General features: G+C 36.6%; 1 protein-coding gene across 1 annotated transcript in view; it reads right to left on the reverse strand.

The window, feature by feature from the left end:
- The window catches only part of CLVS2 (clavesin 2), a 64,081-nt gene that overhangs the window by 26,407 nt on the left and 11,217 nt on the right, over positions 1-26,457 (reverse strand). Inside the window, exon 2 of the mRNA XM_026504736.3 lies at positions 25,924-26,098. Coding sequence (XP_026360521.1) covers positions 25,924-26,098 — 175 coding nt within the window. The remainder of the gene's footprint in view (positions 1-25,923; positions 26,099-26,457) is intronic.

Here is a 26,457-nt window from a genome sequence, read left to right on the forward strand (position 1 = left end):
TTGTGCCATTTCTGATCAAAATAGAATATGTAGTAATTTTCTGTGACCCGTATCTTGAGGCCTCTGGCTCCAATCTATAAGTCAACTGCAACAGACCTTACTATTACCCCAGCCAGTATATTAATAATGGATTAGGTCTCTCCCTAGACTTTTAAACTACTTTAGTAACACACATTCAGAAGTGCTGACATTCTCATATTCAAAATTGCCAAAGGGAAGTTAAGCTGCAGAACTTCGGCTAGAGGAATTGAGAAGAGCAAATTATAAAAAGAATTAGGCAGAAGTCCTTAAGTGGATATTTCAGGACACTCCTGCCTACATCAGGCATGTGAAACTAGACCAGATTGCTTTTAATGATGAAACTCAATGCTGCAAGGGTTTGGCAAGACAGGAGCCACCAGATTCTTTTGAGGGAATATAAATTGGTAAAACATTCTTGAAAGAAACCTCAAAATACACTCCTTTTGTCCCCTAGTCCCAGTTCTAGAAACCAATTATAAGGAAATCATCGTTAATTAGAGTAAAATTTTATGTACAACAATGTTTTATACATATTTTGTAATGAGGAAAACATTGGGATCAATTTAAAGTTACTTTGACAAAACAGTGAATAAATGAAGAATGTGTTTATAATATATAATGTTCAAGAGCAATTAAAATGACATTTTCAAAGAATTCTAAATGACAGAAAATAATCAAAATATGATACTAGGTTAATAAATCTGGAAAAAGCATTAATTTATTTTAAAAAGGAATATGAAAGATTTAGAAACACACATCAAAATATTAGCCTGGTTAATTCTGTGTAATTGTATAATAGATGACTTTTATTTTATGCTTTGTAAATTTTATATTTTTCAAATGTTCTTATATGACCACGTACCACACACGAATACACACACACTCACATACTTGTAAGTATGTCTAATGGTGAAAACATCATATACTTAAAAAATATGAGCATAAGGACAATATAACCCTCTAAGCATCTACTGAATTTAGCTAATATTTATTGAACAGTACTCTAGCCTGGGAAGCGTACGGGGGATGTGAACGAAGCAGAGGCCTTAACTTGAAGGAATTTATATACTACTGGTAAAGAGAATAAGTAACATAAATCAAGAAGAAATAATTTCCACAAGGTGTGTTTAGGTTTAAAGGAGAGAAACGATGCCAGAGACCGAAGAGAAAAATTAGAATGATGATGAAAGTACTCCCAAAAGAAGTAGTCTATGGAACAGACTTTGGGGTGTCAAAGAGAATCTGGTAGTTGTGGATGAGGCAATGGGGCAAGTGTAAGAGTGTCCTGGGGAGAAGGAGCAGTAGGACCAGAGATGGGAAGATTGGGCCACCTTTAAGATACAGTTGCCAGGAGCGTTTGTCAGGAGTTGAGGGTAAGTGTGAGGAAATGTTGGCAGCATGGCTAAGAAGACAGTTGTGGAGTCTACTTGGACTGTCCAGGTTGTCTTGCCAAAGGGCTTGTACTGGGCATTCCTGAGAACAGAGTGGTATGTTACAGTTGCGCTGTCAGAACATTAGTCTAGCCGTGGTGTGTAGTTTGTTATGCAAATCTGATATTTTAATATTTATGTTTTAGTGCAACCACTTTGTTGTGGAGACATTTTATCTCAGGTTAAAAATAATAATAATAAAAACAGCCAGAGTTTTAGTTTAATTAGTTTTTAAATGACCAAGTAATGTGTGAGCCACCATCTTCCGGGTCCTTCATCAGAGCTATGTACCACGGGGCAGCAGGGAGGAGGCGGTGAGGGTTAAGGATGGAATAGGGCTGGAGTTCGACTAGGGAACTGTTAGAGATAAAGATGGAATAAGGGTTATGGGTGTCTCTGATGCATATTTCTTAAAATAGAAAATGGTGATTTGATGTTTTGACTTGCCCAGTTTGTTTGATGAACGTTTGCAAAATGGCCTGGTTTACCTGATTTCAGGAAGATGGAGACATGCAGTCAAATCTATTAGCAATATATAGGTAACTAGAGCCTGAATTTGAGTCCTATCAAGGTCTGAAACAATAAAAGGAAAACAAGTTATACATTTTTAAAATATGGGGAAGATACAGTTTAACAAACGGTTAGAAGCAGAGAGGACCTACCACAGAATGGCTGAAAGTAGGTTGCTACTTTTTAATCTTGGTTCGTTCACCACTAATTGTATTAGAAACAGATAGAAGAAAAGGATCAGATTTAAGAGGAAGTCTGATATATTGAGATTTCAGTGTTAGTAGCCGTACATGTGAAGATATCCTGAAGCTTGGACAGCTCACACTGAAGTAAAGATATAGAAAAGCAGAAACAGCAAAAGAATTAAGATACCTGACTACATTTAAAGGCTACAGTAATCTGTATACTATTAAAATAAAAACAATACAGATTTTTCTCCCTAATTTAAGTTCCTGACCAATACCATGGAGCTGGCTTGAGTAAGGAGCTGGAGAGAAGAGGTCACTGAAGCCAGAATGATGTTTTCCAGTCATTTGCCAGAACACTTTTAGCTCTACCAGTGCCTTCCAAGACTGTGTGATGTCCATATGGATTGTGAGGCAGTGGATTATAAAGACAGCTTGAGAGAGTCTAAAGATGTTTCAGGCACGTGTCCTTCAAAGAAGCACACATGAAAAACAGCACGACTAGGGCTCATGCCTCTGCGTGACTGCTAATGAGGAATTCCCATTCAGTCTCTGAATACCTCCTGCAAGGCCGGGGGTAAGGAAGATGATGTCTCAGTTTAGCTAATCTTGGAATATTTACCTTCTCTTATTTGTTAGTTTTACAACAGGAAGGAAGCAAGTGTTCAGATCTGGATCATCATCCCCTCTCCAAAATTCAAAAATACTTAATGAGTGTAACTTTAACTACAAAAAGAACTTTTAAGTCAGTGCTTCAAGGATTTCGCTTTGCTCTTATTGTGTTGATCACAAAATTCTATGGCTACTTAGCAATTTTGGTTAATTTGAGAATATTTTCATTAAACCACCAGGAAATTCATGTGGCCTCCGAAAGATTATTTTTCCTTTTGCTTTATCCTCTGTTACTTTATTGGCAAATAATAATGATCCAGAGCTATTCCTTAGAAGTTTTCCTTCCCATTACTGTAAAGTCTTCCTACAAATAAAGTTCCTTAGGAAGTAATATTCAACAAGTCCTTGACCCATGGTGTACTTCACTGGAATAGCAATGTCAAAGATTAGCCTTTACTGTCTCCCCATAGTAGTACTGTGCACTTAAGGTCTCCATTCATTCTGGAATCTTGCAATGTAATTGGAGAGTTCATGTTAGTTTCTGGTCTGCCAATTTGTAAAACAAGATGTGTGAGCATCTCCATCTGATCAAGCATTCACATCAGAGCAACCACACACATCTGCGATCTTTCTTTCCATAATCTCAGTAATGGAGTGTAAATATAAAAACAAAATTTCCAGCCCAGCCCCATAAAGTTGCATAAGATCTCAAAGAAACACAGATTTTTCTGAATAAAGAGATGTTTCCAACTATTGCTGTGTGTGGATGCGGGCTTGTGTGATTGAGAGAGCTCCCTAGCTTTGACCTCCTCCCTGCAATCATGAGTATAAGCAAGAGATTACATTCCTTGCCTTCACCCATCCTTGAAACCTAAGTGAACACAACAATTCTGAATTAGTGACAAAGCTGGTAAATATCTGTTTTACATAGCATGTGAATCTGGCTAGGGCAAAGCCTGTCATTGTAGACATTGAAGTACGTGACATATTTAGGCTGCTATGTTGATTTATATAATTTTCTAAAAATTCACTCTACTTTTTAAAATAGACCGTGGTTCACCTGTGAGTTATAATTTAGGTGGATTCTAGAAATTTTTAGACAAAACACACGGTTACATCTTATCTTCAATACTCCCCCAATCCCATCTATATAGTTTGCCATTAGATCAGATCTTGATGATAATCCTTTTTTCCTACCATCTGCTTCCCATTCCTTCAATATGGGTCTTATCTGTATTCATGTTCGTGTGTGTGTCTCTGTGTGTGTATCCAAAGGAAAGTTCCATTTGAAGGTTTACATATTAACTATGAAGAAATAATCCCCACATTTAGGTAAAGTCATCAAAACATTCCTTTACATATAAATGTTAACAAAGAGTATTTTACCTTGAAGATTTTTGCTTTTCTCTCTAATATTCTGTCATATAGATAAAATCAAAACCAGTATGAAACAACAAAAAACAATCCAATTTCTTTTAATAATTCAAAATAAAAATGCTTTTCTAAATATTATGCCATGGTGTTCATCGAAAGAGATAATAGACACTATCTCCTCATTCTCATTCAACATTTATTTACTGTTTCTACTATATATTGGCACAATGCTGGTGGTAGGACCCAGACTCTGTGATAGCTCACTTTTTTCACCTTTCAGATGGTATCTTTATCTATCTATTTACTAAATTTTTTAAAATTTCGAAATATTTATAGACTCATAGGAAGTTGCAAAACCGAACAGGGAGATCCCACGCACCCTTCCCTTGGCCTACCCCAATGAGATACTTTATTAGAATAAACCATCAAAACCAGGAATTTGATATTGGTACAATCCACAGAGCCTATTCAGATGACATCAGGTTTGTAAGTACTCATTTGTGAGTGTGTACATATGTACTTCTATGCAATTTTATCACCAGTGTGGCTGTGTGTCACCATCACCACATTTAACGTTAATTGCTGCTATGTAGATTTGACACAAAAAAAGGAACAAAAATTTAAGGATGTAAATTGATTTTTTTAAAAGATTTGAATTTATTTATTTGAGAGAGTGAGAGAAAGTGAGCACAAGTAGGGTGAAGGACAGAGGGAGAAGCAGACTCCCCACTGAGGGGGGAGCCTGATGTGGGGTTTGATCCCAGGACTCCGGGTTCATGACCTAAGCCAAAGGCAGACGCTTAACCAACTGAGCCACCCAGGTGCCCCAAGGATGTAAATTTAAAATATTTTCTACATATAACCCTACGTTGTTCTCTGAATGTTAAATAAAAGTAGATTTTTAAGGAAACAATGCCTTACCCAGAAAATGCTAAAAAATTAACTTGTCATTTTAAATCTTTTCATTTCATGAGCCAAATAATATTGGTTGGCTAAGTTGGTTAAGCGTCCGACTCTTCATTTCAGCTCAGGTCATGATCTCAGGGTACTAGGATCAGCCCCACATCAGACTCTGTGCTCAGCAGGGAGTCTGCTTGAGGATTCTCTCCCTTTCCTCTTTCCCCTTCCCCCACTTGTGTGTGCATGCTCTCTCTCTCTCTCAAATAATAAAAAAATCTTTAAAAGATTAGTATGCCAACATGAAAAATATAAACCATAATCTTGAGTCAAAGTTATACATCTAAAGATTTTAAAAATGTAGTAGGAAAAGACACAACTCTAAGGAGTAATTAATTTTTTTTAAAGATTTTATTTATTTATTCGACAGAGATAGAGACAGCCAGCGAGAGAGGGAACACAAGCAGGGGGAGTGGGAGAGGAAGAAGCAGGCTCATAGCGGACGAGCCTGATGTGGGGCTCGATCCCACAATGCCGGGATCACGCCCTGAGCCGAAGGCAGACGCTTAACCGCTGTGCCACCCAGGCGCCCCTAAGGAGTAATTAATTTTTAAAAAATCTCACACTGGGGCACCTGAGTGGCTCAGTCAGTTAAGCATCTGCCTTTGGCTCTGATCATGATCCTAGGGTCCTGGGATCGAGCCTGGTGTGGGGCTCCCTGCTCAGTGGGGAATCTGTTTCTCCATCTCCCTCTGCATCCCCCCACCCCTGGGCTCATCCTCTCTCTCTCAAATAAATAAAAAGAAACCTTTTTAAAAAATCTCACATAGATAAAGAAACAACAGACAATAAAGAAACTTCCGGTGTTTACGATTTACAGAATGCCCATAAGCCGCTTGGACCAGACTGTCATTGCACCTTCTTAATTTTATTACTGAAAAAAATTAGACACAGAAATCTTAAAGATTTGAAAGATTAAAGCTCTAATCAAGCTGTTACTGCTCAAGGTGAACACTGACTTTACCACAGTTTCAAATCTTTTTAGTCCACTCTGCTGTAAGTTTTTATTCATTAGTAAGTGTGAAAGAGATCAAAATTTACATATTAAAGTAGCACCACCATCCTAAGAAAATACTGCGCAGACCCCTATAGCAGTAACCTTGCTTCGATCACTCTATAACCAACATCCACCTTTATAATTTTCTTAGTTTAGGCAAAGAAGAATATCAAGTTTTATTGATGAGATAACACATGTTAAGCCCCATTTTTTGCCATCCCTGCCACCTATGGATTTTGTCACTCATTTGAAATAAAAGTTTACACTCTGTTTTACCAGGGAGGATTTCAGTGGCTTACGATGATACATAAAATTATTTAAAAATAGATGAGTATTGGAGCACCTGGCTGGCTCAGTCAGTGGAGCAAGTGACTCTTGATCTCAGGGTTGTGGGTGTGAGCCCCATGTTGGGTATAGAAATTGTTTAAAAATAAAATCTTTTTTAAAAAGTAGATAAGAATTTTCTGATTTAAAAATGACTGAGCACACATATCGCTCTCCCTTACTCCTGAGACTTCATTGAAAGTGATGGAAGAGGAATATGTTTTAAGGGAATGAAAACTGTAAAGAGTGAGAGAAGTGGAGAAAAAACCATCATTGCATAAATTATTTCAAAGCATTTTTAAAATAGGAGAACAGATAAAAGTCTAATGAATAAAACAGAAGCAATATAGATGTGAAAACCGAGGGTGGCAAGATAGGGATATTCAACAAGAAATGGTGGGTTTAAACCAGGAGTCCAGTGAAAAAGGATCCAGAGTGATAGCCATCCAGCAAAGCTAGGAAGCAATTAGACAAATTAGAAGAGAAATGGTTAAAAGAGAATGGTTTTTGAAAGAATAGAAGAAATTTCATGAGTAAATACTAGGAAAAGATAACCATAGATATTGGCAGTAAATAGTGGGAAAAGTCCTTTTACTTTGAATTATAAGCTCTCCTATTTTATTTTTTTATGAAGAAGTAAATATCTTACCAGATACTTTTTTTTTTTTTTTTGTGAGGCTTGAACTCACAATCCCGAGATACAGACCTGAGCTGAAATCAACAGTCGGATGCTTAACCAACTGAGCCACCCAGGCGCCCCCGATACAATACTTTTAAATGGAGTTAAGTAGTAAAGAAGGAAAAATAAGACCAAGAAGGTGAATCATGAGACTAATGCAATAAAAAGTGGGCAAATATATCCCTGAGTGTTTTAGCATCAGAATTTGGAGTTGTACTCCCTGAAATCTTCTGAAAATGGCCACTTAAAAGTTTATCAGATTCTTTAGCAGATATATGAGCTGGAGTTAGACCTGGCATTGGCTTGAGCAAACAGAGGTGACCTCATAGAGACATCTAACACAACAGAAATGTAACCTTCCTCTGCTCCGTGATGTACTAAATGACAGGATTAAGATGCTCCTTACAAAATTGTTTCCACCTCATCCTAGCACATAGCAAATGAAGTAGCAGGTAAGGCCCTAAGATTTACTCCATGTGGTTTGGCAGAAGTAGTTTGAGTGTAGATACTAATGTGAAGAAGAAGTATGTGCTGTCCTTTGGATCAGCATGGCTTGGTTCCACTCCAATATTACCTGGGCAGCAAAGTCCAGTTTGGAGCTATGGAAAGAGACAAAGCGAAGCACCTCTCGGGAAAAAATGTTACTGAAGATAGGGGCGATTTTTATGTTAGCCAGCAGGAAGTGGACAATCTCCGAGCGTTCATGTATGAGACTGAACAACATATAGTTTCAGGTGACATAAAGCTTGACTTCGAAGCAACTCGTTCCCACTTCTTACTGCTAAAGCTTTGAGAACATTAAAACAGAATATGAGATAAGAGTCTTGGATAACTGGGACTCCACTGAAGATTAAACATTACACAGTGGATTCAAGAATCCTGTCTCTCACCTGTCTCTTATAATAGCTCCATAGAACCAGGAGATCAAAGATCAGACAGACACAGATAGAATTGAATGAGAAAAGAACTAAATTTACACACTTTTATTAACAGCCTATTTAAAAACCTGTTTGAAAGAACTAAGAAAAAATAATATAAAAGGAGACATTGGGATATTATAAGACAACACTGTGATGGTGATAAATGTAACTTCCTGCCTTTTTTGACAGTCAGTTTTTGCAGGGCTTTGACAGAGCTTTGCTCTCACCGAATGGCTTGCTGAACATCCAGTGTGCGGAGGTGATGAGCATTTCACTAAGTGAGGGTGATGCATCTTCAGGTCGAACAGCATTCTGCATGTGAGATGATTCATGAGAACTATTCTCACAGGGCTTTTGACAAAAACTGCCCCATGAATCTGTGTTTTAATGCACCGCTTCCTTGCAACCTATGAATTCATCATCAGTATTTGTTAGAATTATGGTTGATGGCATGCTTAGCGTGAACCAACAGCATGTTGCAATGGTTACAATGTTTTCTTCTGTTTAATCCATCCTTTATCACAGAACCACTAGACTTATCTATTAAAATATACTTATCCTGTCAAGTTGAAACTTGACTGATCACCTACAGAAAAAACTCAAAAACTTTAAGAGTGGCATTCATGACCTTCTACTATTAGGTATTAACTAACTTTGGCAACCTTATTCCCTATTTGACTTCTTCATGAATGTTAAGAACTGACTAAATTAACCTGCTCGCTGACATCCAAATGCACTGTGTACATATTTAGCTCTGTTTTTCCCCCAACTGTTTTCAAACTATAATGTGTGGGGTTTTTTTTAAGATTTTATTTATTTATTTCAGACAGAGAGTGCCAGAGAGAGCACGAGCAGGGGTGGGGGGAGTGGAGGAACAGAGGGAGAAGCAGACTCCCTGCTGAGCAGGGAGCCTGACATGGGGCTCAATTGCAAAAGCCCAGGATCATGACCTGAGCTGAAGGCAGACGCTTAACCAACTGAGCCACCCAGGTGCCCCTATAATATTTTTAACAATGCATTTTCCTCCATTCAAAATCCTTCTAGGGCTTTCTATGGATATCTCTTTTCTTGATCCTTTCCCTGTGTAAGATATAATTGCCCTATCCTTTTTTCACTTTTACAGAAAACTGGCTATTTAGTAATATACTAAGTAAAATAAATAATATATATTAAAGTGGTATACTATGATATAATGACATATATAAATAAAATATATTAAAATATAAAATATAATATTTTTAATAGTGAGAAATATTTGCAAACCTGATCAAAATACATGTGGAATAATTATACTTTTACTTGGGGATAAACTGGCAAAATTTTTTGAGTTTAAAAGTCAACTAGAATGTGGAGAGGATGTGGAGAAAGGGGATCCCTCCTACGTTGTTGGTGGGAATGCAAGTTGGTACAGTCACTCTGGAAAACAGTGTGGAGGTCCCTTAAAAAGTTAAAAATTGAGCTACCCTATGATCTAGCCATTGCAGTACTGGGTATTTACCCCAAAGATACAGATGTAGTGAAGAGAAGGGCCATATGCACCCCAATGTTCATAGCATTGGAAGGAGCTGAGATGCCCTTCAACAGATGACTGGATTAAGAAGATGTGGGTCCATATATACAATGGAATATTACTCAGCCATCAAAAAGAACGATTTCTCAACATTTGCTGCAACATGGACGGGACTGGAGGAGATATGCTAAGCGAAATAAGTCAAGCAGAGAAAGATAATTATCATATGGTTTCACTCATTTATGGAACATAAGAAGTAGGAAGATCGGTAGGAGAAGAAAGGGAAGAAGAAAGGGGGGGTAAACAGAAGGGGGAATGAACCATGAGAGACTATGGACTCTGGGAAACAAACTGAGGGCTTCAGGGGGCTGGGGAATGGGATAGGCTGGCGATGGGTATTAGGGAGGGCACGTATTGCATGGTGCATTGGGTGTTATATGCAAGTAATGAATCATGGAACTTTACATCGAAAACTAGGGGTGTACTATACAGTGACTAACATAATATAATAAAAAATATTATTAAAAAAAAGAAGTCAACTAGAATGATACACTATTCAGAGACTATGTCAAGAGAGAAAGGGTGGAAGAACAGGCAGTATGTATTTGGAGAAGGAAATTATAAAATGAAAAATATTAGATCGCTTCCAATGTTCAAAGGAACACACATTCTACATTTTTGAAATATTTGTATGTAAAAGACAGTGTATTAGGTGGAGTGCCATCAATCCTGTGTTCAAGAGTTGGTATAAGAGGTGGTAGAAAGTGCAAGCTTCAGAGGCAGGAGCTGAATTTAAGAAAAAGCTTTGGTGCCAAACTCTTAAAGATGACAAGGTCTGCCTTGTAAGAACTGCACTAGCAGGTTCTGAATGTGGATAAACAGAAGTCGCATAATCATCTCTTAAGACTACCAGAGAAGTAATTCTTATGTTAGATGGCCTGGGTGATTTTTAAATTTCTTTCAAATGCTAGGATTCTAAGGTTCTAGATATGTCTACGCTAAGCTTTTCATTACAGCATCTGGCATAGTATTTGTTCCTATGTTGTGCGCCTATTAAAACTGATTTAGATCTGTATAGAATGGCCCACAGCCCGATAAAGAATCACATAAAATGCCAAAAAATAGCATCCCTATTACATGAGAAAGATTACATTAGGAAGACTCAGTTTTCTTTTCACCCGTACTTAGTTATTAGCCTAGAGAGTCTATAGGGGAAAAAATCCAATTATGTACCTGTAACCCTTAAATATTTAAAGTATACAAATAACACATCAGGCTGTATAAGATCATGTTTTAGGAAGAAAATTGTAAACATCATGTCAAAGAGGACTGGATCAGGGCAAGTTGGATTCAGGGCCACTCATTTGTCTTTTGAGATAACCAAGGTGAGAAAGAAGATTTAAATGAGGACAGGAAGAAAAGTTGGATAGGAAAGGACATAGAAAAAGTATCCTCCCCTTCTTTTCCATTATTACTTGGCCTGCACTACTGTAGACTACCAGCATCTCTGGGCTGGATTGCTACAAAAGTCCCCTAAATTCCAACGTTTTCAAATAATTTCTTTAAAATTATCCCACACAATAGATATCTGTACTGTGAAATGATGAACAAATGAATGATATCACATTAATTTTTGTTTTGGCCATTTTTCATGATTTGTTTTCCTCAAAATACTCATTGATTCTCCATTCTTCATGAAATACAGTTTGAATTCAAAGTCCCTCCTATTTTGGCCCCAACCTACCAGCTTATCTTTCTTGCCTACCTTGCCTCAACCCTTTACATCAGACTGCCTAGACTTATTACATATTCTCAATGCGATCTAAGTGTTTTCATCTCTAAATCTTAGCTCTGCTGTTTCCTTCCTTATGTCTCTCTACATACCCATACCGTGTCATCCTTGACTAGCTAGCTCAATTTTTGACTCGCCCATAAAACCTTTCCAGCATTTTTAGTCATACAGCATAATCCCCTCTTCTGAACCATTAAACAATTTCTGTTTGTAAAATTTATTTTGCCATTTATTTAAATGATTTTAATAATATAAGGATATAACCAACAGTCAGAAAGAGCATGTAATCTTTAAAAAGCATGATTGTCTTTCTAAGGTGTAATTTATGTTCACTTTTTTCTTTTAATTCATCTCTGGCTATCTTATTAAGATTTGTATAAAAATATTTTTTTAAATAAGGCTTATTGATGGCTGTTGAAATTCAATTTCCTTCTTTCTTCCTACCAAAAACTAGTTAATACATGCCAGGTATATTAGTATAATATTTCAGATTATATACCAGCCTGGTAACTTCATAAAACATGTTTTTTTAAACATGTCTCATCTTTTACTACAAAGCATATTTACATTTCTACTGACTCTGCTTCCCTGAAATCTTGCTGCAGATTTTTTTGTGGTCCCCAAACGTGACCCATCACAGCTCTATATGTTAGCACTGCATAATTTTCTTAAGATGAGCAGCTGCAGCTGCCTGATTCTATTAATTTACTCATCAACTTATGTTAATATTATTTTAAGATAGAAACTAACCTTTTTAACATGGCATATTGTATATTTATTTGTTAAATAATTTACTTTATTTTCTACAGTATATCGTTGCTATTTGGAATAAATATTTTATAATTAAAATACCATGTCTCCATCCCCAATGGCAAAATGTGTAAAATGCAGCAAGTAGAAAAAAGAAAAATTTACCATAGTCCTATTCACTCTGATTTAGTAACTGTTTATATTCCAATACATTTTCTTCTTTTTTTTAACACATTGTTAACATAAATGTGATCATATTTTACATTTGTTTATACCATATATATTTTACTTAACATTATACATAACTGTTGCCCATATTATTACAAACTCTTTGCAAACATTACTCCTAAGACTTGAAAGATCATCCATGGTAGAAATAACTTGGTTTTTCAGGGTCCTTCCTTTTTGGGGATCCATATTCTCCTTCTGGTCATGGATTCTGAGTCTGAGAACAGGCTCAGGCCAGGAAACTAGGCATGGTATTCTAACTTTACATTGGAATAGCTCTCTTCATTCCTTTTCATTTGCTTTGGCTGAATATTTTAAGCCAAATCATCTATCTTTCCCATAGGAATACCATAGCCCCCAAAGGCCAGGCCCTTATGACTGCCACTCCAGCCTTGCCACTCATTATAATAATGGCTCTCAATGCACTTCTGGTGTTTAAGTGCCATCATCTGGCCAGTATTATTTCTGAATCCTACCATCCCTATTGGTCACAAAGTCCACTTAGCGACTTTAATATATCAGCTCTCTTTTTCCCATAGTTCTTTTGATTACCACTTTCCCTGAATCTCTCAAATGCCTGAGATATTACACCTCCCAAAGTATGCTCTCCCAAAGTATCCCATCCTACTTCACCACAGGGGAACGTTTTAAAAGCTGCAGTTCTACAATATGTCTTTAATCTACCCAAAACCAGCAATATGATCCTCCTTGTCAGCCAGCTTGTGAGTTATTTAGCTGAACTAAATGTCATCTTGCCATTGAGGAGCTTACCGTATGGCTGAGAACAGTGAGGAGAGATATGTGTATTAATCATATCTACACAAGTCTCTTCATGTGGGTTCAACAGAAAATATTTTTAATATTTCCAAGAGTGAAAATCTCAAGAGTCTTACATCCTAGGAATAAACTAATGAGTTCCATGTACCATAAAGCATCAAGACTTATTATAATCATATTTAAATATTATTTACAGCCAGGAAGGACAAAGGCAGGGGCTATAAATGTCTAAGAGAAAACTGTTAAAAGGTGTGTCATTTGCAAGAAATGTTGTGTAGGAGGGTTCTTCCCACATAACTTCAGTTGGTCAGTTTTGTATGATCTGCCAAGTTAAGCTGATTAATTACATTACATAAAAATCATACTTCAGTCTAAAGGAGTAGCCTTTCTTTTACATAAGGTTGCTTAGATTCTCTTCTGGAGCACAAGGCAAGGAAGAACTTCATAGAATTGATTTAACCAAGTGCCTTCTCTGACTAGGAATATGCCAATCTCTCTCATACATGATATCTTGCTTAAACCTCATAATAATACCAGGTGGAAGGTATTAATCTCATTTTTAAAGATCTGATAACAAAGACTGGGATCAGTTAGGTAGTCTATCTGAAATTGAAATCTGGATGTGGCAGAGGCAAGATTTAAGCCCAGGAACACCTGATTCTAAAGTCTGACCTATTCTAGCAAGTGTCAGGGGGAGACAATTTTGCTTTTAACTATATATTCTATAATTGCTCTCCAAACAACTCCGTATAAAGAAAAAAGATAAGTGAACATAACTTTCCCAGCAGTTTAGTGGGGTGAAAGAAAATGATCTCTTTCTTCCTCACCTGGGCTCATGATAAAAACAACTCATATTGTCACTTCTCCTACCCCAAATCCAATTTAAGAATGGCTCATATACTTAAAATTAAGTTATAAATAACATATGGAAAGCCTCCAAGGGGAAAGAAAAGGGAAGGCAATGCTGATACATGAACTTCCAGTAAACAATTCCAGAAACAGGAGCTAAATAATAAAGTAAACGTCTTAAAAGGAGAACCTTGAGCTGCATAAAAAACTAGCCTTACTTAAGTCAAACACATAAACTATGAAACTCAGGATAATGAAAAAAAAAACCCAACTCTATTTCAGCAGGGATTGTGACCTACTCTAAAGGTAGATGGGCTTACTTTAAAGACAGTGATGATTAGAGAAAATCAAAACTGGAAAACAGAAAATTGCAAATCATAACAATGGAATTTCTAGGAGCTCTCCGTGGTGCTGCTCAATTCAGTTTAAGCCTCCTCTGGTGGTTTCTATGCATCATGGCAGTCACCTTAGCTCTTCTTTGGGTTAAGGTCCTTTCCAGATCTAAATATTTATAAAACTAGAAAACAGCCTCTTAAGATTTGCAGTGGAGTGCTTTGACTCTTCTTTCACTAGCTTAATTATGTCTCTAAGTTTAGCACCTAGCAGTAACCCACTATGATGCTGACCATCTACCTGGGTTAGGACAGCAGGCCTCAGTTACCACCAAATGTAGTTTGTTTACCAGCTCTGTAGAAATCTATTACTGTCCTATGTGGAGTAAAATGTGCTTTCCTTAGCCATATTAGCAGAGATAATAGGATGGCTAGAGGCATCTCTTCAAGATCTTCTTTTGAAACAGGTTGATAGAGTTGTCTATCTGCCTGAATCATTACCCAGTTGCAAATAAATCTGGTTTTTGAGCTTCAGAGTATTAGGTTAGGTGGGCCTATACTTATTTGCAAAAAAAATTGTGAGTCTATCCCTTAGAATTTTGATTTTGGAAATAAATTTATTCTGTATTTCACCCCAGAAAAATATATCTCTGGGAATTTAGATTAAAAAAACATAATAATAACAAAACTATCACCACATGAAAGAATAATAATTTCTCTCTAGACCCATATGTAAAGGTTAAAAAAAAATGATACCTCATGAACTTCATTTCTATCATCCTTTGATCATAAACTAGATAATGATTGGCTTTTAGGCATGAAGGAGCTTCCAAATCAATCCAGCAGACTGAATAAGGTCAATGTCCTCCCCTCCTCTGCAAATTTAAATGACAGTAAACAGTACAAACAATAATAAATTTATAATAAATTCACAAAAGCATTGTGCAAAGAGGCAAAGTAACATTAATAAATCAGATATTTGATAAAATTTTATATTATGAAAAATACATGTAGTTTTGACTTCTACCTCCAAGAAAATGGGATAATCATACTTTTCCTTATTCTTCCCAGTAAGTATAACTTTAAAAACTGGGTATTATATATAAAACAAACATAAGAAGACTATGAAAGGTGAAAGCACACCAGCTAGAAACCTTAAGATCCATAGAATGATCTAGGTAAATAGCCTGGCTTTGATTTTACCTTATACATCTGACTTAGAGCTCAGAAAACTGGCAACTGGAAATTCCAGTGGGCACAGACAAAAAAATCCCCAACAAAAGGCTGCTCTCACTGGGCAAAGGACCAGGAAAGGTGTGCACACTCACAACATACAAAACTTTAAGGCAATAATTATGCTACTCCAGCCATACACCACAGGGTGGAAAAGAAAAGAAAAGAAAAGAAAAGAAAAGAAAAGAAAAGAGAAAAGAGAAAAGAAAAGAAAAGGAAGAAAAGAAAAGAAAAAAGAGAAGAGAAGAGAAGAAAAGAGAAGAGAAGAGAAGAAAAAAGGAAAGGAAAGGAAAGGAAAGGAAAGGAAAGGAAAGGAAAGGAAAGGAAAGGAAAGGAAAGGAAAGGGAAGAAATGTGACCTCATAACCACCCACACCAAGGGATGAAAGGGAAGTCTAGAATGGCAACTTTTCCAGGCTGTTAGGCACCCCACCACCCACTGTGGTGGTCAGAGAAGATGAGTGAAGAGTCAGGACTTTCATTCTCTACTATATCACCTTAACATCCAGTTGTGAGATTGTACAGTATTTTTATAAGACATTACCACGAGGGAAACATAAGATTTCTCTGTACTACTTCTTACAACTGCACATGAATCTATAATGATCTCAAAATAAAATTAAAATTTTAATAAATAAATACATGTGATCATATGACACTATGATATGCAAAGGATTAAGACCACAGATAAAAGTCCATGCTATAGGAATATGAGAAAAAGGATCAGAGGAAAATTCAGAAGAAAGAATAATAAAAATGTTTCTTTTTCCAACTGAAAGAATGTTCATTATGGTCTGGTAGACACAAAAGATCTACTTCTAAGTCTGTGCTTGCCAATGCCAAAGATGAAGAAAGATACTAAAATCTTTAACAAAGTACAAACACCTACAAAGCAACAAGGATTTATCTGAAGCCAGGCTTCTTATCAAAAATAATGGATGGTTATTAACTATGAAATAATGATTTCAAAGTACTGAGGGAAAATTATTTTGAATTTGTATTTTTATATCTAGCAAAACTATCAACCAAAATGGAAATGGAATAAACACATTTAAAAGAATTCAAATACTCTGACATTTTACTCCCCTATACTCTTTTAGGTAAAACAAACAAACAAACAACAACAACAACAAAAACCAGAAAAAATGCAAAGACTTGAGGAAATGAAATCCAAGAAACAGTTAATACAAGTAAAATTTTAAAATTTTCTAAGATGGCAGTTTGGGATAGTTAAAAATTATAACATGAAATAAAGAGCTCCTAGAATACCTTCAAGAGGAAAGTGGCTTCCTTACATATAGTACACAATATGATTGAAAAACTAGGTACTGATGATGTAACTTTTACTTTATTAGTTTCTGTACTGACTAAAATTATACTGACTTCTGCATGTATTCCCTGTGTGACTAAACAATAAGTAAAACTCCAACTGGTTTTTAAAGCACTTGATAAATATTGGATGCTGGTGGATTCTACATCCTAGTTTGATGGAGATTCTATTCTCTAAATCCTTACAACAAGACTGTATAGTAGGAATCCTTTCAGTGTTTTAGCAGCTAATAATCTTTTCTGGGAGTTTCTCAAGCTAAGTCACCTCATCAAAAAATGTATTCTCATTCTCACTTTCTAAAAAAAAGTCATATTCTCATTTTATGAAAATTAAGTCTCAAATTCAGAGGATTTCTAACTTCAAGCTAAAGCAACAATATCACTAGAGTTGTCTTGGACACTGTCTTAAGACTATGGAGGAATTATTTAGCTTTTCCTCCCTTTAAATCCAGGATGTTTGGAAATACTTATCTTAGGAAAGTTGAACTGATTGAATCATAACCACGTTAGGTTTGTAGAGATATAGTTAGAGTGACTGGGTTTATAGAAATGACCAACCCCCTTATCTAGGCAAAACTAGTCAGGTATAGAGACTGCAGTCAGTACACAGAATGAATTGTAGAAAAGATGCACTTATTCCATTGTGCTTGAATGTAGCAATTAAACTTCCCTGAAACACTGTCTAATTATCACCTTTTCCTTTCAGAAAACATAAGCAAACATTAAAAAAAAATATTTTAGGGAATCAGTTTTATGAAAGAGAATACAAGATGTCCATCATTCCTTTTCTTCCGAGGATCACAGCTAGACTACATTTCTTTACTTCCTTTGTAATTATGGGTATCTACTTGACTGAGTTTTCTAGCCAATAAAATTTGAAAGAAAGCAATGTGCACTGTGTTCAGGTTTGGCCCACAGAACTTTATCATGTATGATCCTCTATACTTTTTTACTTATAGGAAAATGGAATGGAATTGAGCAAAGTGACCTTGAAAACTATACCTAGAAAATGGCAGGACAACAAGGCGGAAAGAACATGGATCATTGACTCACTAGGAGAAGCACTGTATTGGACTTCATGGAAAGATGATTAAGCCAATGTACACATTTTGGTTTGTTTGTTATAGCAGCTATTACTACCTTATGTAGCTACCTCACACATACCCACATCTTAAAATTCAAACTAATTGGGACCTTGCAAAAATGCTGTTGACTTTAAGCTACAGAAACACACTATTGGGGCATCTGGGTGGCTCAGTCAGTTAAGCGTCTGCCTTTGACTCAGGTGGTGATCTCAGGGTCCTGGGATCAAGCCCCACATTGGGCTCCTTGCTCAGCAGGGAGTCTGCTTGTCCCTCTCTCTCTGCCCCTCCCCCGCTTCAGCTCCAGCTCCCTCTCTCTCTCTCAAATAAATAAACAAAATCTTTTTAAAAAACACACTGTTATTAATTGCGCATCAAATAGTAATCTAGGAGGCACTCCCATTATGAGTTTATTGTAGTTTCTCTAATTACAGATGTGAAGAAAACTAAGCCCATTAAAAACAAATCTTCAGAACAGTTATGATGAAGGATAAAAAGTGCTTTCCTTCCAAATCAACCTTAAGAAAATATAACAAGAGTGCTACCCATGAGTGAGACAGAAGAATCACTCACCTCCATGATTCTGGAAGTATGGTACCAGAATTTTAAAATTTATGAAAACAAAAATGACACCTTAGTTTGAGATTTCAAAAATTTTTGATTTAGGTGTACCAGAGGTTCTATTTATGAAGGCAAAATGACTAAACATTTGAAAAATAAGCATGTCAATTTTATCAACATCTGTAGGAAAATCTGATGACTTTAGGTCCTAATCTTTTTCCAGCATTATTAAGATATGATTAACAAATAAAAATTGTATATATTTAAGATACACAGCATGTTTTGTTATACACACACATTGTATAATCATTGCCACAATCAAGCTAATTACCACATCTGCACCTCACATAATGACCGTGTGTATGGGGGGGGGGTGTGGATGTGGTGTGATAAAAACACTTGAGATCTACTTTCTTTGCAAATTTCAAGAATACAGTACATTGTTACTAACCATAGTCACCAAGCTGTACATTCATATTATAACTGAGAGTTTGTACCTTTTGACCAGCATCTTCCATTTCCCTCACCTCCTCACCCCTGATAACCACCATTCTACTCCTGTTACTATGAATTGTGATGTTTTTAGATTCCACATATAAGTAAGATCATGCAGTCATTTGTCTTTCTAAGTGTCTGGTTTATTTCACTTAGCATAATGTTTCCAGGTTCATGCATACTGTTGCAAAAGGCAGAATTTCCTACTTTAATAAGGTTGAGTAGTATTCCATTGTATCAGAACTAATTTTTTGAAAGGATAAGTGGCTGTTCACATTTTGCAGTTTAGAACTGAAGAGAGTGAAAAAATAAAGTTCCATTGGGGGAGAAGGATATATCAAGATGCATTTGCATTGTTACTAAAAAGAAGAAAAGAGAACTTGCACTTACTCATCTTTTTTGTTCTCTAGTTAAGGACATGTCTAAACATAGCCAATAAAATGAAATGCAGAGCAGCTCATATGGTTCATTCAGTTTTTCATTATAGATAATTACTTTCTATCCATTTATCATTATCTCACTGACTCAGACCAAAAGATTGCTATTTGGTTCTTTCCCTTTTGTCACTGCAATTATTTGGTTATTTGAGGCAAATACATTCTTCTTCAGTAGTGTAGAGGTATTAAATTGAAAGTGTAGTGGTATTAAATTGTATTGATAATTACTAATACTCTAAGTCAGCAAGCGTGTGTTAAGTAACTCTAGAGCACCCATCTCTTTATTTCTTTGTCAAGGTTGACACCTCCTTCCTACAAATAGACATTTTAAACAGATTTAACTGCTAATCAAAACATCAAATAGCAATTATAATGCAAGAAAACAATAGTAATATATATATACATCAATATGTATATACGTACATAAATACATACACAGAACTATCCTAGCCCACTATTAAAGGTTATATAATCCTTAGCCTGCTTACTGAACTGAATTTATATATAGCTTTTACATGCCTATTGTCAGCTTTTAAAAAGACTTCCAACGTCCTACTTCTGGGAACTAAAGCTCTCAGCCAAACCACCACATTCTCACACCATGAAATAAAGCAACTTTAAGGGTATCACTCATTTGTTTTAGGTTAAGTAACAACTGAAAGGAAGCACACTTAGCTCAGACAGCTATGCATGTGATGAACAAAATGTCACTTTTTTTACACACTGCCCTTGTCACTGTTTCTCAATATGGTTCTGCCTGTGCATACAAAATGTGGAAATAAACGCTCCCACCTTCAGGCTGTCTGAATGAATACAGTTCGTGAATCTGTGTTCATTTTTAAAAAGATAGACATTGTTTCAGCCCTCTCCCAGCAATACACCATAATGCTGCCTTAGGTTTACAAGGTAGCTTGAATGCAAGAAGTTTCTGCTATTGTCCAAAGTATTTTAAGCCTGAAAACTATTGGCAGGTTAACAGCCATTGCAAAGAACACTGTTGCAAAGCACAGAGTCTTTTTGTTTTATTACAAATTCCTAATTTACTCAACATCTCACTGAGTTCTTTTCTGATATTCTCTCTTAAACATCCCCCCCCCACACACACACACGCAATTTGGAAGCTGCCAGAAATTGCAGATAGGATTTAGAGGACTGCACAAACTAAAGCTGGACTGAAGTTAATGGGGCTCTTCACCCGCTAGTCTTGGACAGTGATGTTCCAAGTCATTAGCATGTCTTCTGTTTTTGGCAAGATCCCCCTGGTAGGACTGGGCTTCCAAACAGTCAGAGCCAGAATTTGTAACAGCAGCACTTTCTGCCTTCCACATGAATGACCAGAGCTCCCAGAGCCAGCAGATTGGTGGCTGCTCCTGACACTAGACCCTTTAGACCGAAGAAAGGACTGGCATCAAGTGCTGTGAATTGATTACGTATTCTTTATTCTTTCACAAGTCCCATTTATTAAGGGCTCTTAAAATATCTGGCACTGATTTAGGCATTTTGTGATGGCCCTTACATCTGAGTTTTATGTAGCAACTCAAAGAACTATTCAGCTCCTTGTTACAGCCAAACCCCCTGACAGCGAGCCGCGTCTTGACTACATTATGTACTTTTCAGCAGATGGAGTTTGGGGATTCCTGTGAAATTGTGCAACAAAAGCACTGAGGCACAGAAGGACAGAGCTAAGAGGGAAAAACAGATAAAAATAGCCAAAGAACAATGAACAACAGGTAGCATTAGTATAAGTTTAAAAAAAATGACAAGAGATTCTGGATTCATAACAGAGTTTGAGTTTTTCATTACTAAAGAGTTTTAAGAATGGTTGTATTTTATGAGAAAAAAATAAAAATAGAACAAGGGCAAGAAATATTAAAGAGAACATCGCTTCACTGTAAATTCAAACAGTCTCAGCTGTTCCAGGTATTTCCAAACATTTCATGTTTTAATTGGCTTCCCAGGGCTACAAGTCACATCCACTTAATCTTGTATTGATTTTCTAAGATGCTTCCTGTTACTATGACTACCCCAATCAATTAACTTCTTATAAGCAGCAAGATAATTTTCTTTCTTGTTTCTTTCCAATGAAGTCTGAATAATTTATTTCCACAAAAATATCTGATGTTGCCTCTTATCTATTAAGGAACTACATTATGTTGGTAAAAATATTTGATGCTTTTCGTTTAAAAACGTGTTTACAGATTCTGCACAGAGAAAGCATAACTGCAGTGGACCAATATCATGAATGGCTTATCAAGCTGTGGTTGTGTTGATAAAAGTTCTCTTCGACTATGGAAAAATGCCTTTCACTTGGCCTTTTTCACAGGGAACTGAGAGGCTGGCAATCACTCAAGGAGGATTTTCACTAGGAAGAAGAAAATGGTTCTGCCACAGGTCAGCCATTTGTGACTTCTTTAGTTAGAATTGTACTCCCTACCCCAAAAACAAATTTCACTTGTAGTATAGCATGAGGATTTGGTATGGGGGAGTGAAGTTACTCTAATCTGAGCCTACCCACTTTTTCTTAAACACAGCCCTGGAAACAATAGAAACAAGAGTCATGAGAGACACTGGTCTTTGGAGTCAGACAACCTGGACTCAAACCTTTATGTCATTTGAGAAAATTTGGTTAAGTCTCTTAAACTCCCTGAAGTGTCATTTTCTGTCCTACAAAATGAGATCAATATGATTACCTCCACGGCAGTATGGGGGCTTTCTAAATCTAACTTCTCCAACCTTCTATCCAAGTCCTTTCTTCTGCTCAAGAGATCTTTCCCAAGCACAGGAGTGGCCAGGTCGTTTGCCTGTTCCAAACCTCCCCATGTCTGGAGAACACAGGCCAAATCACAAAGAATGTCATCAGCTCCATCCCATTGAAACAGTTCTCAGTCAGCCTTGCTTGGTTCACCTCTGGTCATTTGCCTCAATTCACTTCTCGGTCTAGCCACCTCGAAACAGATTTATCATGGACCTGCAATGCCTTACAGCTGTATGTGTGTTCAAAGCACCTCCCCAAAGTTTTCCTGTCCAAAATATTCTTCCTGTCCTTGTTCACTTAGCAAACTCTTGGTCATCCCTCCAGGCCAAGGATATCTCCACAAGCGCCTCCTTTCCAACTGTGCCTGGAGTTTCTCCCCAAGGAAACAAAGATTAATTTTCACCAGGTGAAACAACCTCATTTTTCATTTGGCTTCCAACATGAAAAAATATTTTATTTGGCAGCTAACATGAAAATATCTAGATGCTACTTAAACCACACAGTGATTTAAAAAAATGCAATCGGTGTACTGATAACCTAAGCACTAAAAGAAAAATATCATGTTATTCAGATTCCCAAAGTCGATCAGCTTTAAGTCTAAATAGTCTAAGCAGTCACTGAATTGTGAGAAAACCAGCACATATGCAGAAAAGTATGCCACCTGACAAATGAGCTTACCCACATCAATTACTCTGAGCATTCCCATCACCTGTTAGGTACAAGATGTATCATTTCTAATTTGAATGGTATAAATGAATAGACTGAAATGCAAACAAGGTAAGTAATTTGCCAAGTATTTAGTATGTAGCAGGCTTGTCATCCAAACCCAGGCCTATCTGCCTCTAAAGCCCATTCTATTTCCACCCTTCCATGTTCTCTCTCTATGGACCTTGCACTTTGATCACAGGCAGGTCCTAAAAGCAATAGTCTATGTGTCTTTCTTCCAGGTGTCAGATACTATCTCTAGCCAGGTCACTCAAAATACTCTTGCTTGAGAAAAAGGGCGTTGGTGTGTGCATTTAGACAGGTTATACAACCACCTAAAGAGGAAGAGAGATGGGGTCTCTTCAAAGTACATCAACCCATTAATAATGTACATCATTAAAGTAAGTTTTCTTCCTGGCACTAGACCCATTGATGCCCTTTCTTATTTTTACTTCAACTCCTTAGAATATTTTTTATGTTTGCTTAAATAAAAGTAACATATTATAGCAAGTTTATAGCATGATATAAATTATCACTGAGTTATTAAAAATATCTTCATCTCTTAATTTCCTTGACTGGGTTCACTGGAAGTGGTTTACTATTGTCCTAGTACTTGTAGTCTTGGTGATGGTTTAGTTGTGTTTAGCAATCTAAAGTTGCGTACGTATCTTACTGCAAACATTTTTTGGTCTTATGCTAATCTCAAAAAAAAGTTTATTGATGCTTTGCATGAAACATGGATCAATACGCAACAATGTTTCTCATGGAACACTGCATATGCATATGCAAAGTAAAACAGAGTAGTGGTTAGAAAAGTCATAAAGTGTTACTTCAGTGGAAGACAAACTAGGAATTCATGCCTGTCTCAGTGAAAGGAACACTTTTAGCACACCTTCTATTCTTATTTGGAATTCCTATTGTTTTTTGATCTAGATATAGATGTAGACATAGACACAAGATAGACACATAGATATAAGCCCTTAAAAACCCAATCCAAACTGAAGAAAAACTGAGTTCAAAGGTTAGTAACGGGGGCCCCTGGGTGGCTCACTTGGCTAAGCATCTGCCTTTGGCTCAGGTCATGATCTCAAGGTCCTGGGATAGAACCCCACCTCCTCGTGGTCCCTGCTCAGTGGGGAGTCTGCTTCTCCTTCTGCCTCCCCTCTCCCCCCCATACTCTGTCTCTGTCTCTCTCTCTTTCTCAAATAAATAAATAAAATCTTAAAAAAATAAAAAATAAATGTTAGTAAGATGTCAAATTTATTCCCCAGAAAGAGTTCCTTTCTTTTAGGTGTCTTCCCAGGTGGCAACCAGGGGAAATCAACCCTGCTTCCTCAGTCTGGGTCTTGGGAGAAAGGAAAGGCGACCAAAACATTTATGGGAAAAAGAAACAAGGCAGTCAGCACAGGTCCCTGACTGAGGAGGGGATCCTTCCCTCTCCAACACAAACACAGAGATTTAAATTAACTGTAGTTCCTGTCAGTGCTGGCACTTAGCACTTGAATTTGATAGTGGCTATGGCTAGTGGGGAAGCTCCCAAACTCGTCCCAGTGGTCAGGTTTGCCTCCTGGACTGACTTACAATGCTATTATTACATGACTCCATAAAGCATGGAAGTTGGCAAATAGCAAGATACTGAGTTTATTCTTGAGATTTTTTTTTTCAACTTCTTACAAATAATATGAGATCTCCAGTTCTTCATGTAGCTGAAGACCTAGCCCGTGCCTCATGCAAGAAGAAGATGGCTTGTTAAATTAAAAAAAAAAAAATTGTAAAATGCTAGATTACCGTTCTGTGCTAAGTAACATGGTTGTAGTAACCAATTTTCTTTATAAAGCTAAGGAAACTTTACACTTTGTTGGCAATAGAACAGAATTAGGAATGAATCTACATGATATACGCATTTCCAAACATGCTTATCCTGTGTCCTCTCTCAACCCCTATGAACTGTCTCTATGGAGTTTTTAAAAAAGATGTTGTTTAAGATAAGACAGGAGCAAGGCTGACTCACCCAGCGCAAGTCAGGAAACCTGCACCAGGAAAAAGCTATGCAGAGAAAAAGGATCAGTGTGCCTTATTCACTTCAGAGGCAAAATCCAAACTGTGAATTCAATTTGGTTAAGATGTCCTGCTGCCTGGAGAAGTGGACCATTTTTAGTGAGTCATCAGCCATCAATTTAGGTGCCTACAGATACAGTCAGAAATTACTATGAAACAGAGATCTGGATTATTTTGGCTATTCAACATAAAAAAATAAAGTCTAGCACTCTGGCCTAAAGACTTAACTTGCAAATTTTTTTAAAAATTTAAAATTTATTCCATAAATATTGTATACAAAGTACTGGAAAGCAAACTACAGAGAGAAGAAAGACATCCTAAAACTTAAAAAGAAATCGTCAATAGTAGGTTTCTGACATGCCACTAATAATTGATTTTCCATTTTATAGTTCCTAACCCGGTAAGTGTCATTCACTGGAGGAAGCACCATTCCTATGTAAATTCCATGTGATGGCCCTTCCACAACAACAACAACAAAAACCTGAATTAATTCTAGAGAAGTAATTCAAACAGTGATTGCAAATCTTAGGTATCAAAATACATATTGATTGTTTGCCTTTCTAACGGTTTTTTGGGCAACATGAAGATATGAATGATCGGATCCCCAATTCAGCAGGTTAAATGGAATAGTTTTAAAGCGAATATTTAGCTAATAATTCATATACACAGGAAAAGAAAGAGAAACAAAACAAAAAAACCTGAACAGATAATAATTAAAATCCAAAACATGCCCTTTGTTCTGATTATCAAGGTAAAAATCTCGGGTCATCACCCACATTTATGCTTAGACATAGTGAGGTTTGTACCCAGTATTACAAACCCTATCTATTAAAAGGTCCATATCTTTCAACTTTTCTTCTATAATCCTTCGTCCGGTTAGTGTTTCCGTGTTGGTGCTTAAAAACTACTTTAAAAAATGTTTTTAGTATTTTTTAAGTAAGACATTTTGTCATTCTAACACATTACATAAGAGAAGTCAAACACTGAAAGGCTGAGAAACTGGGTAATTTGTAAATCTTTACCTGAAGGCCCTCAATAGCCAATCGCAGCATGCTTGGTGTAAGCTTGGAGGCTTGCTTGAAGGTGAAGTTACTCCAGTCTATGATCAAAACAAATCCATTCACTTGAAGCTCAGGATCTTCAATCATGGCTTCTAAGGAAAGTAAGATGGCACGCAAAATGTCCACCAGTGTGTACCTATCAGCAACAGAAATGGACTGCATTAAATCTAACAACCACTTTCGTCAAAACTGTAGAAAGTGTTTAGTACGCTGAAAATTCCCTTTAAAATACCTCAGGAGTCTGAAGATAATTTGTTTAGAAATCTTCTTCCAAGAGGAAATTTATTTGTTGCACTCCAGAGACATATTAGAATTTAACATGTATTCTACCAAAACAAACTAAAATGCTTTTGAAAATATTTTGTTTCATATTTTACAACCATTTCCTTTACCTCCAGGCCTTCCTATGATTTTCTAAAATCTCATCTCAACTATCCTGAAAACTAGGCATGGTACTTTTTGAAACAACTCAAGAATGCCCTCAGTAAGACTGAC

This window comes from Ursus arctos, unplaced genomic scaffold, assembly GCF_023065955.2.
Source record: "Ursus arctos isolate Adak ecotype North America unplaced genomic scaffold, UrsArc2.0 scaffold_13, whole genome shotgun sequence".
Taxonomy (NCBI): domain Eukaryota; kingdom Metazoa; phylum Chordata; class Mammalia; order Carnivora; family Ursidae; genus Ursus; species Ursus arctos.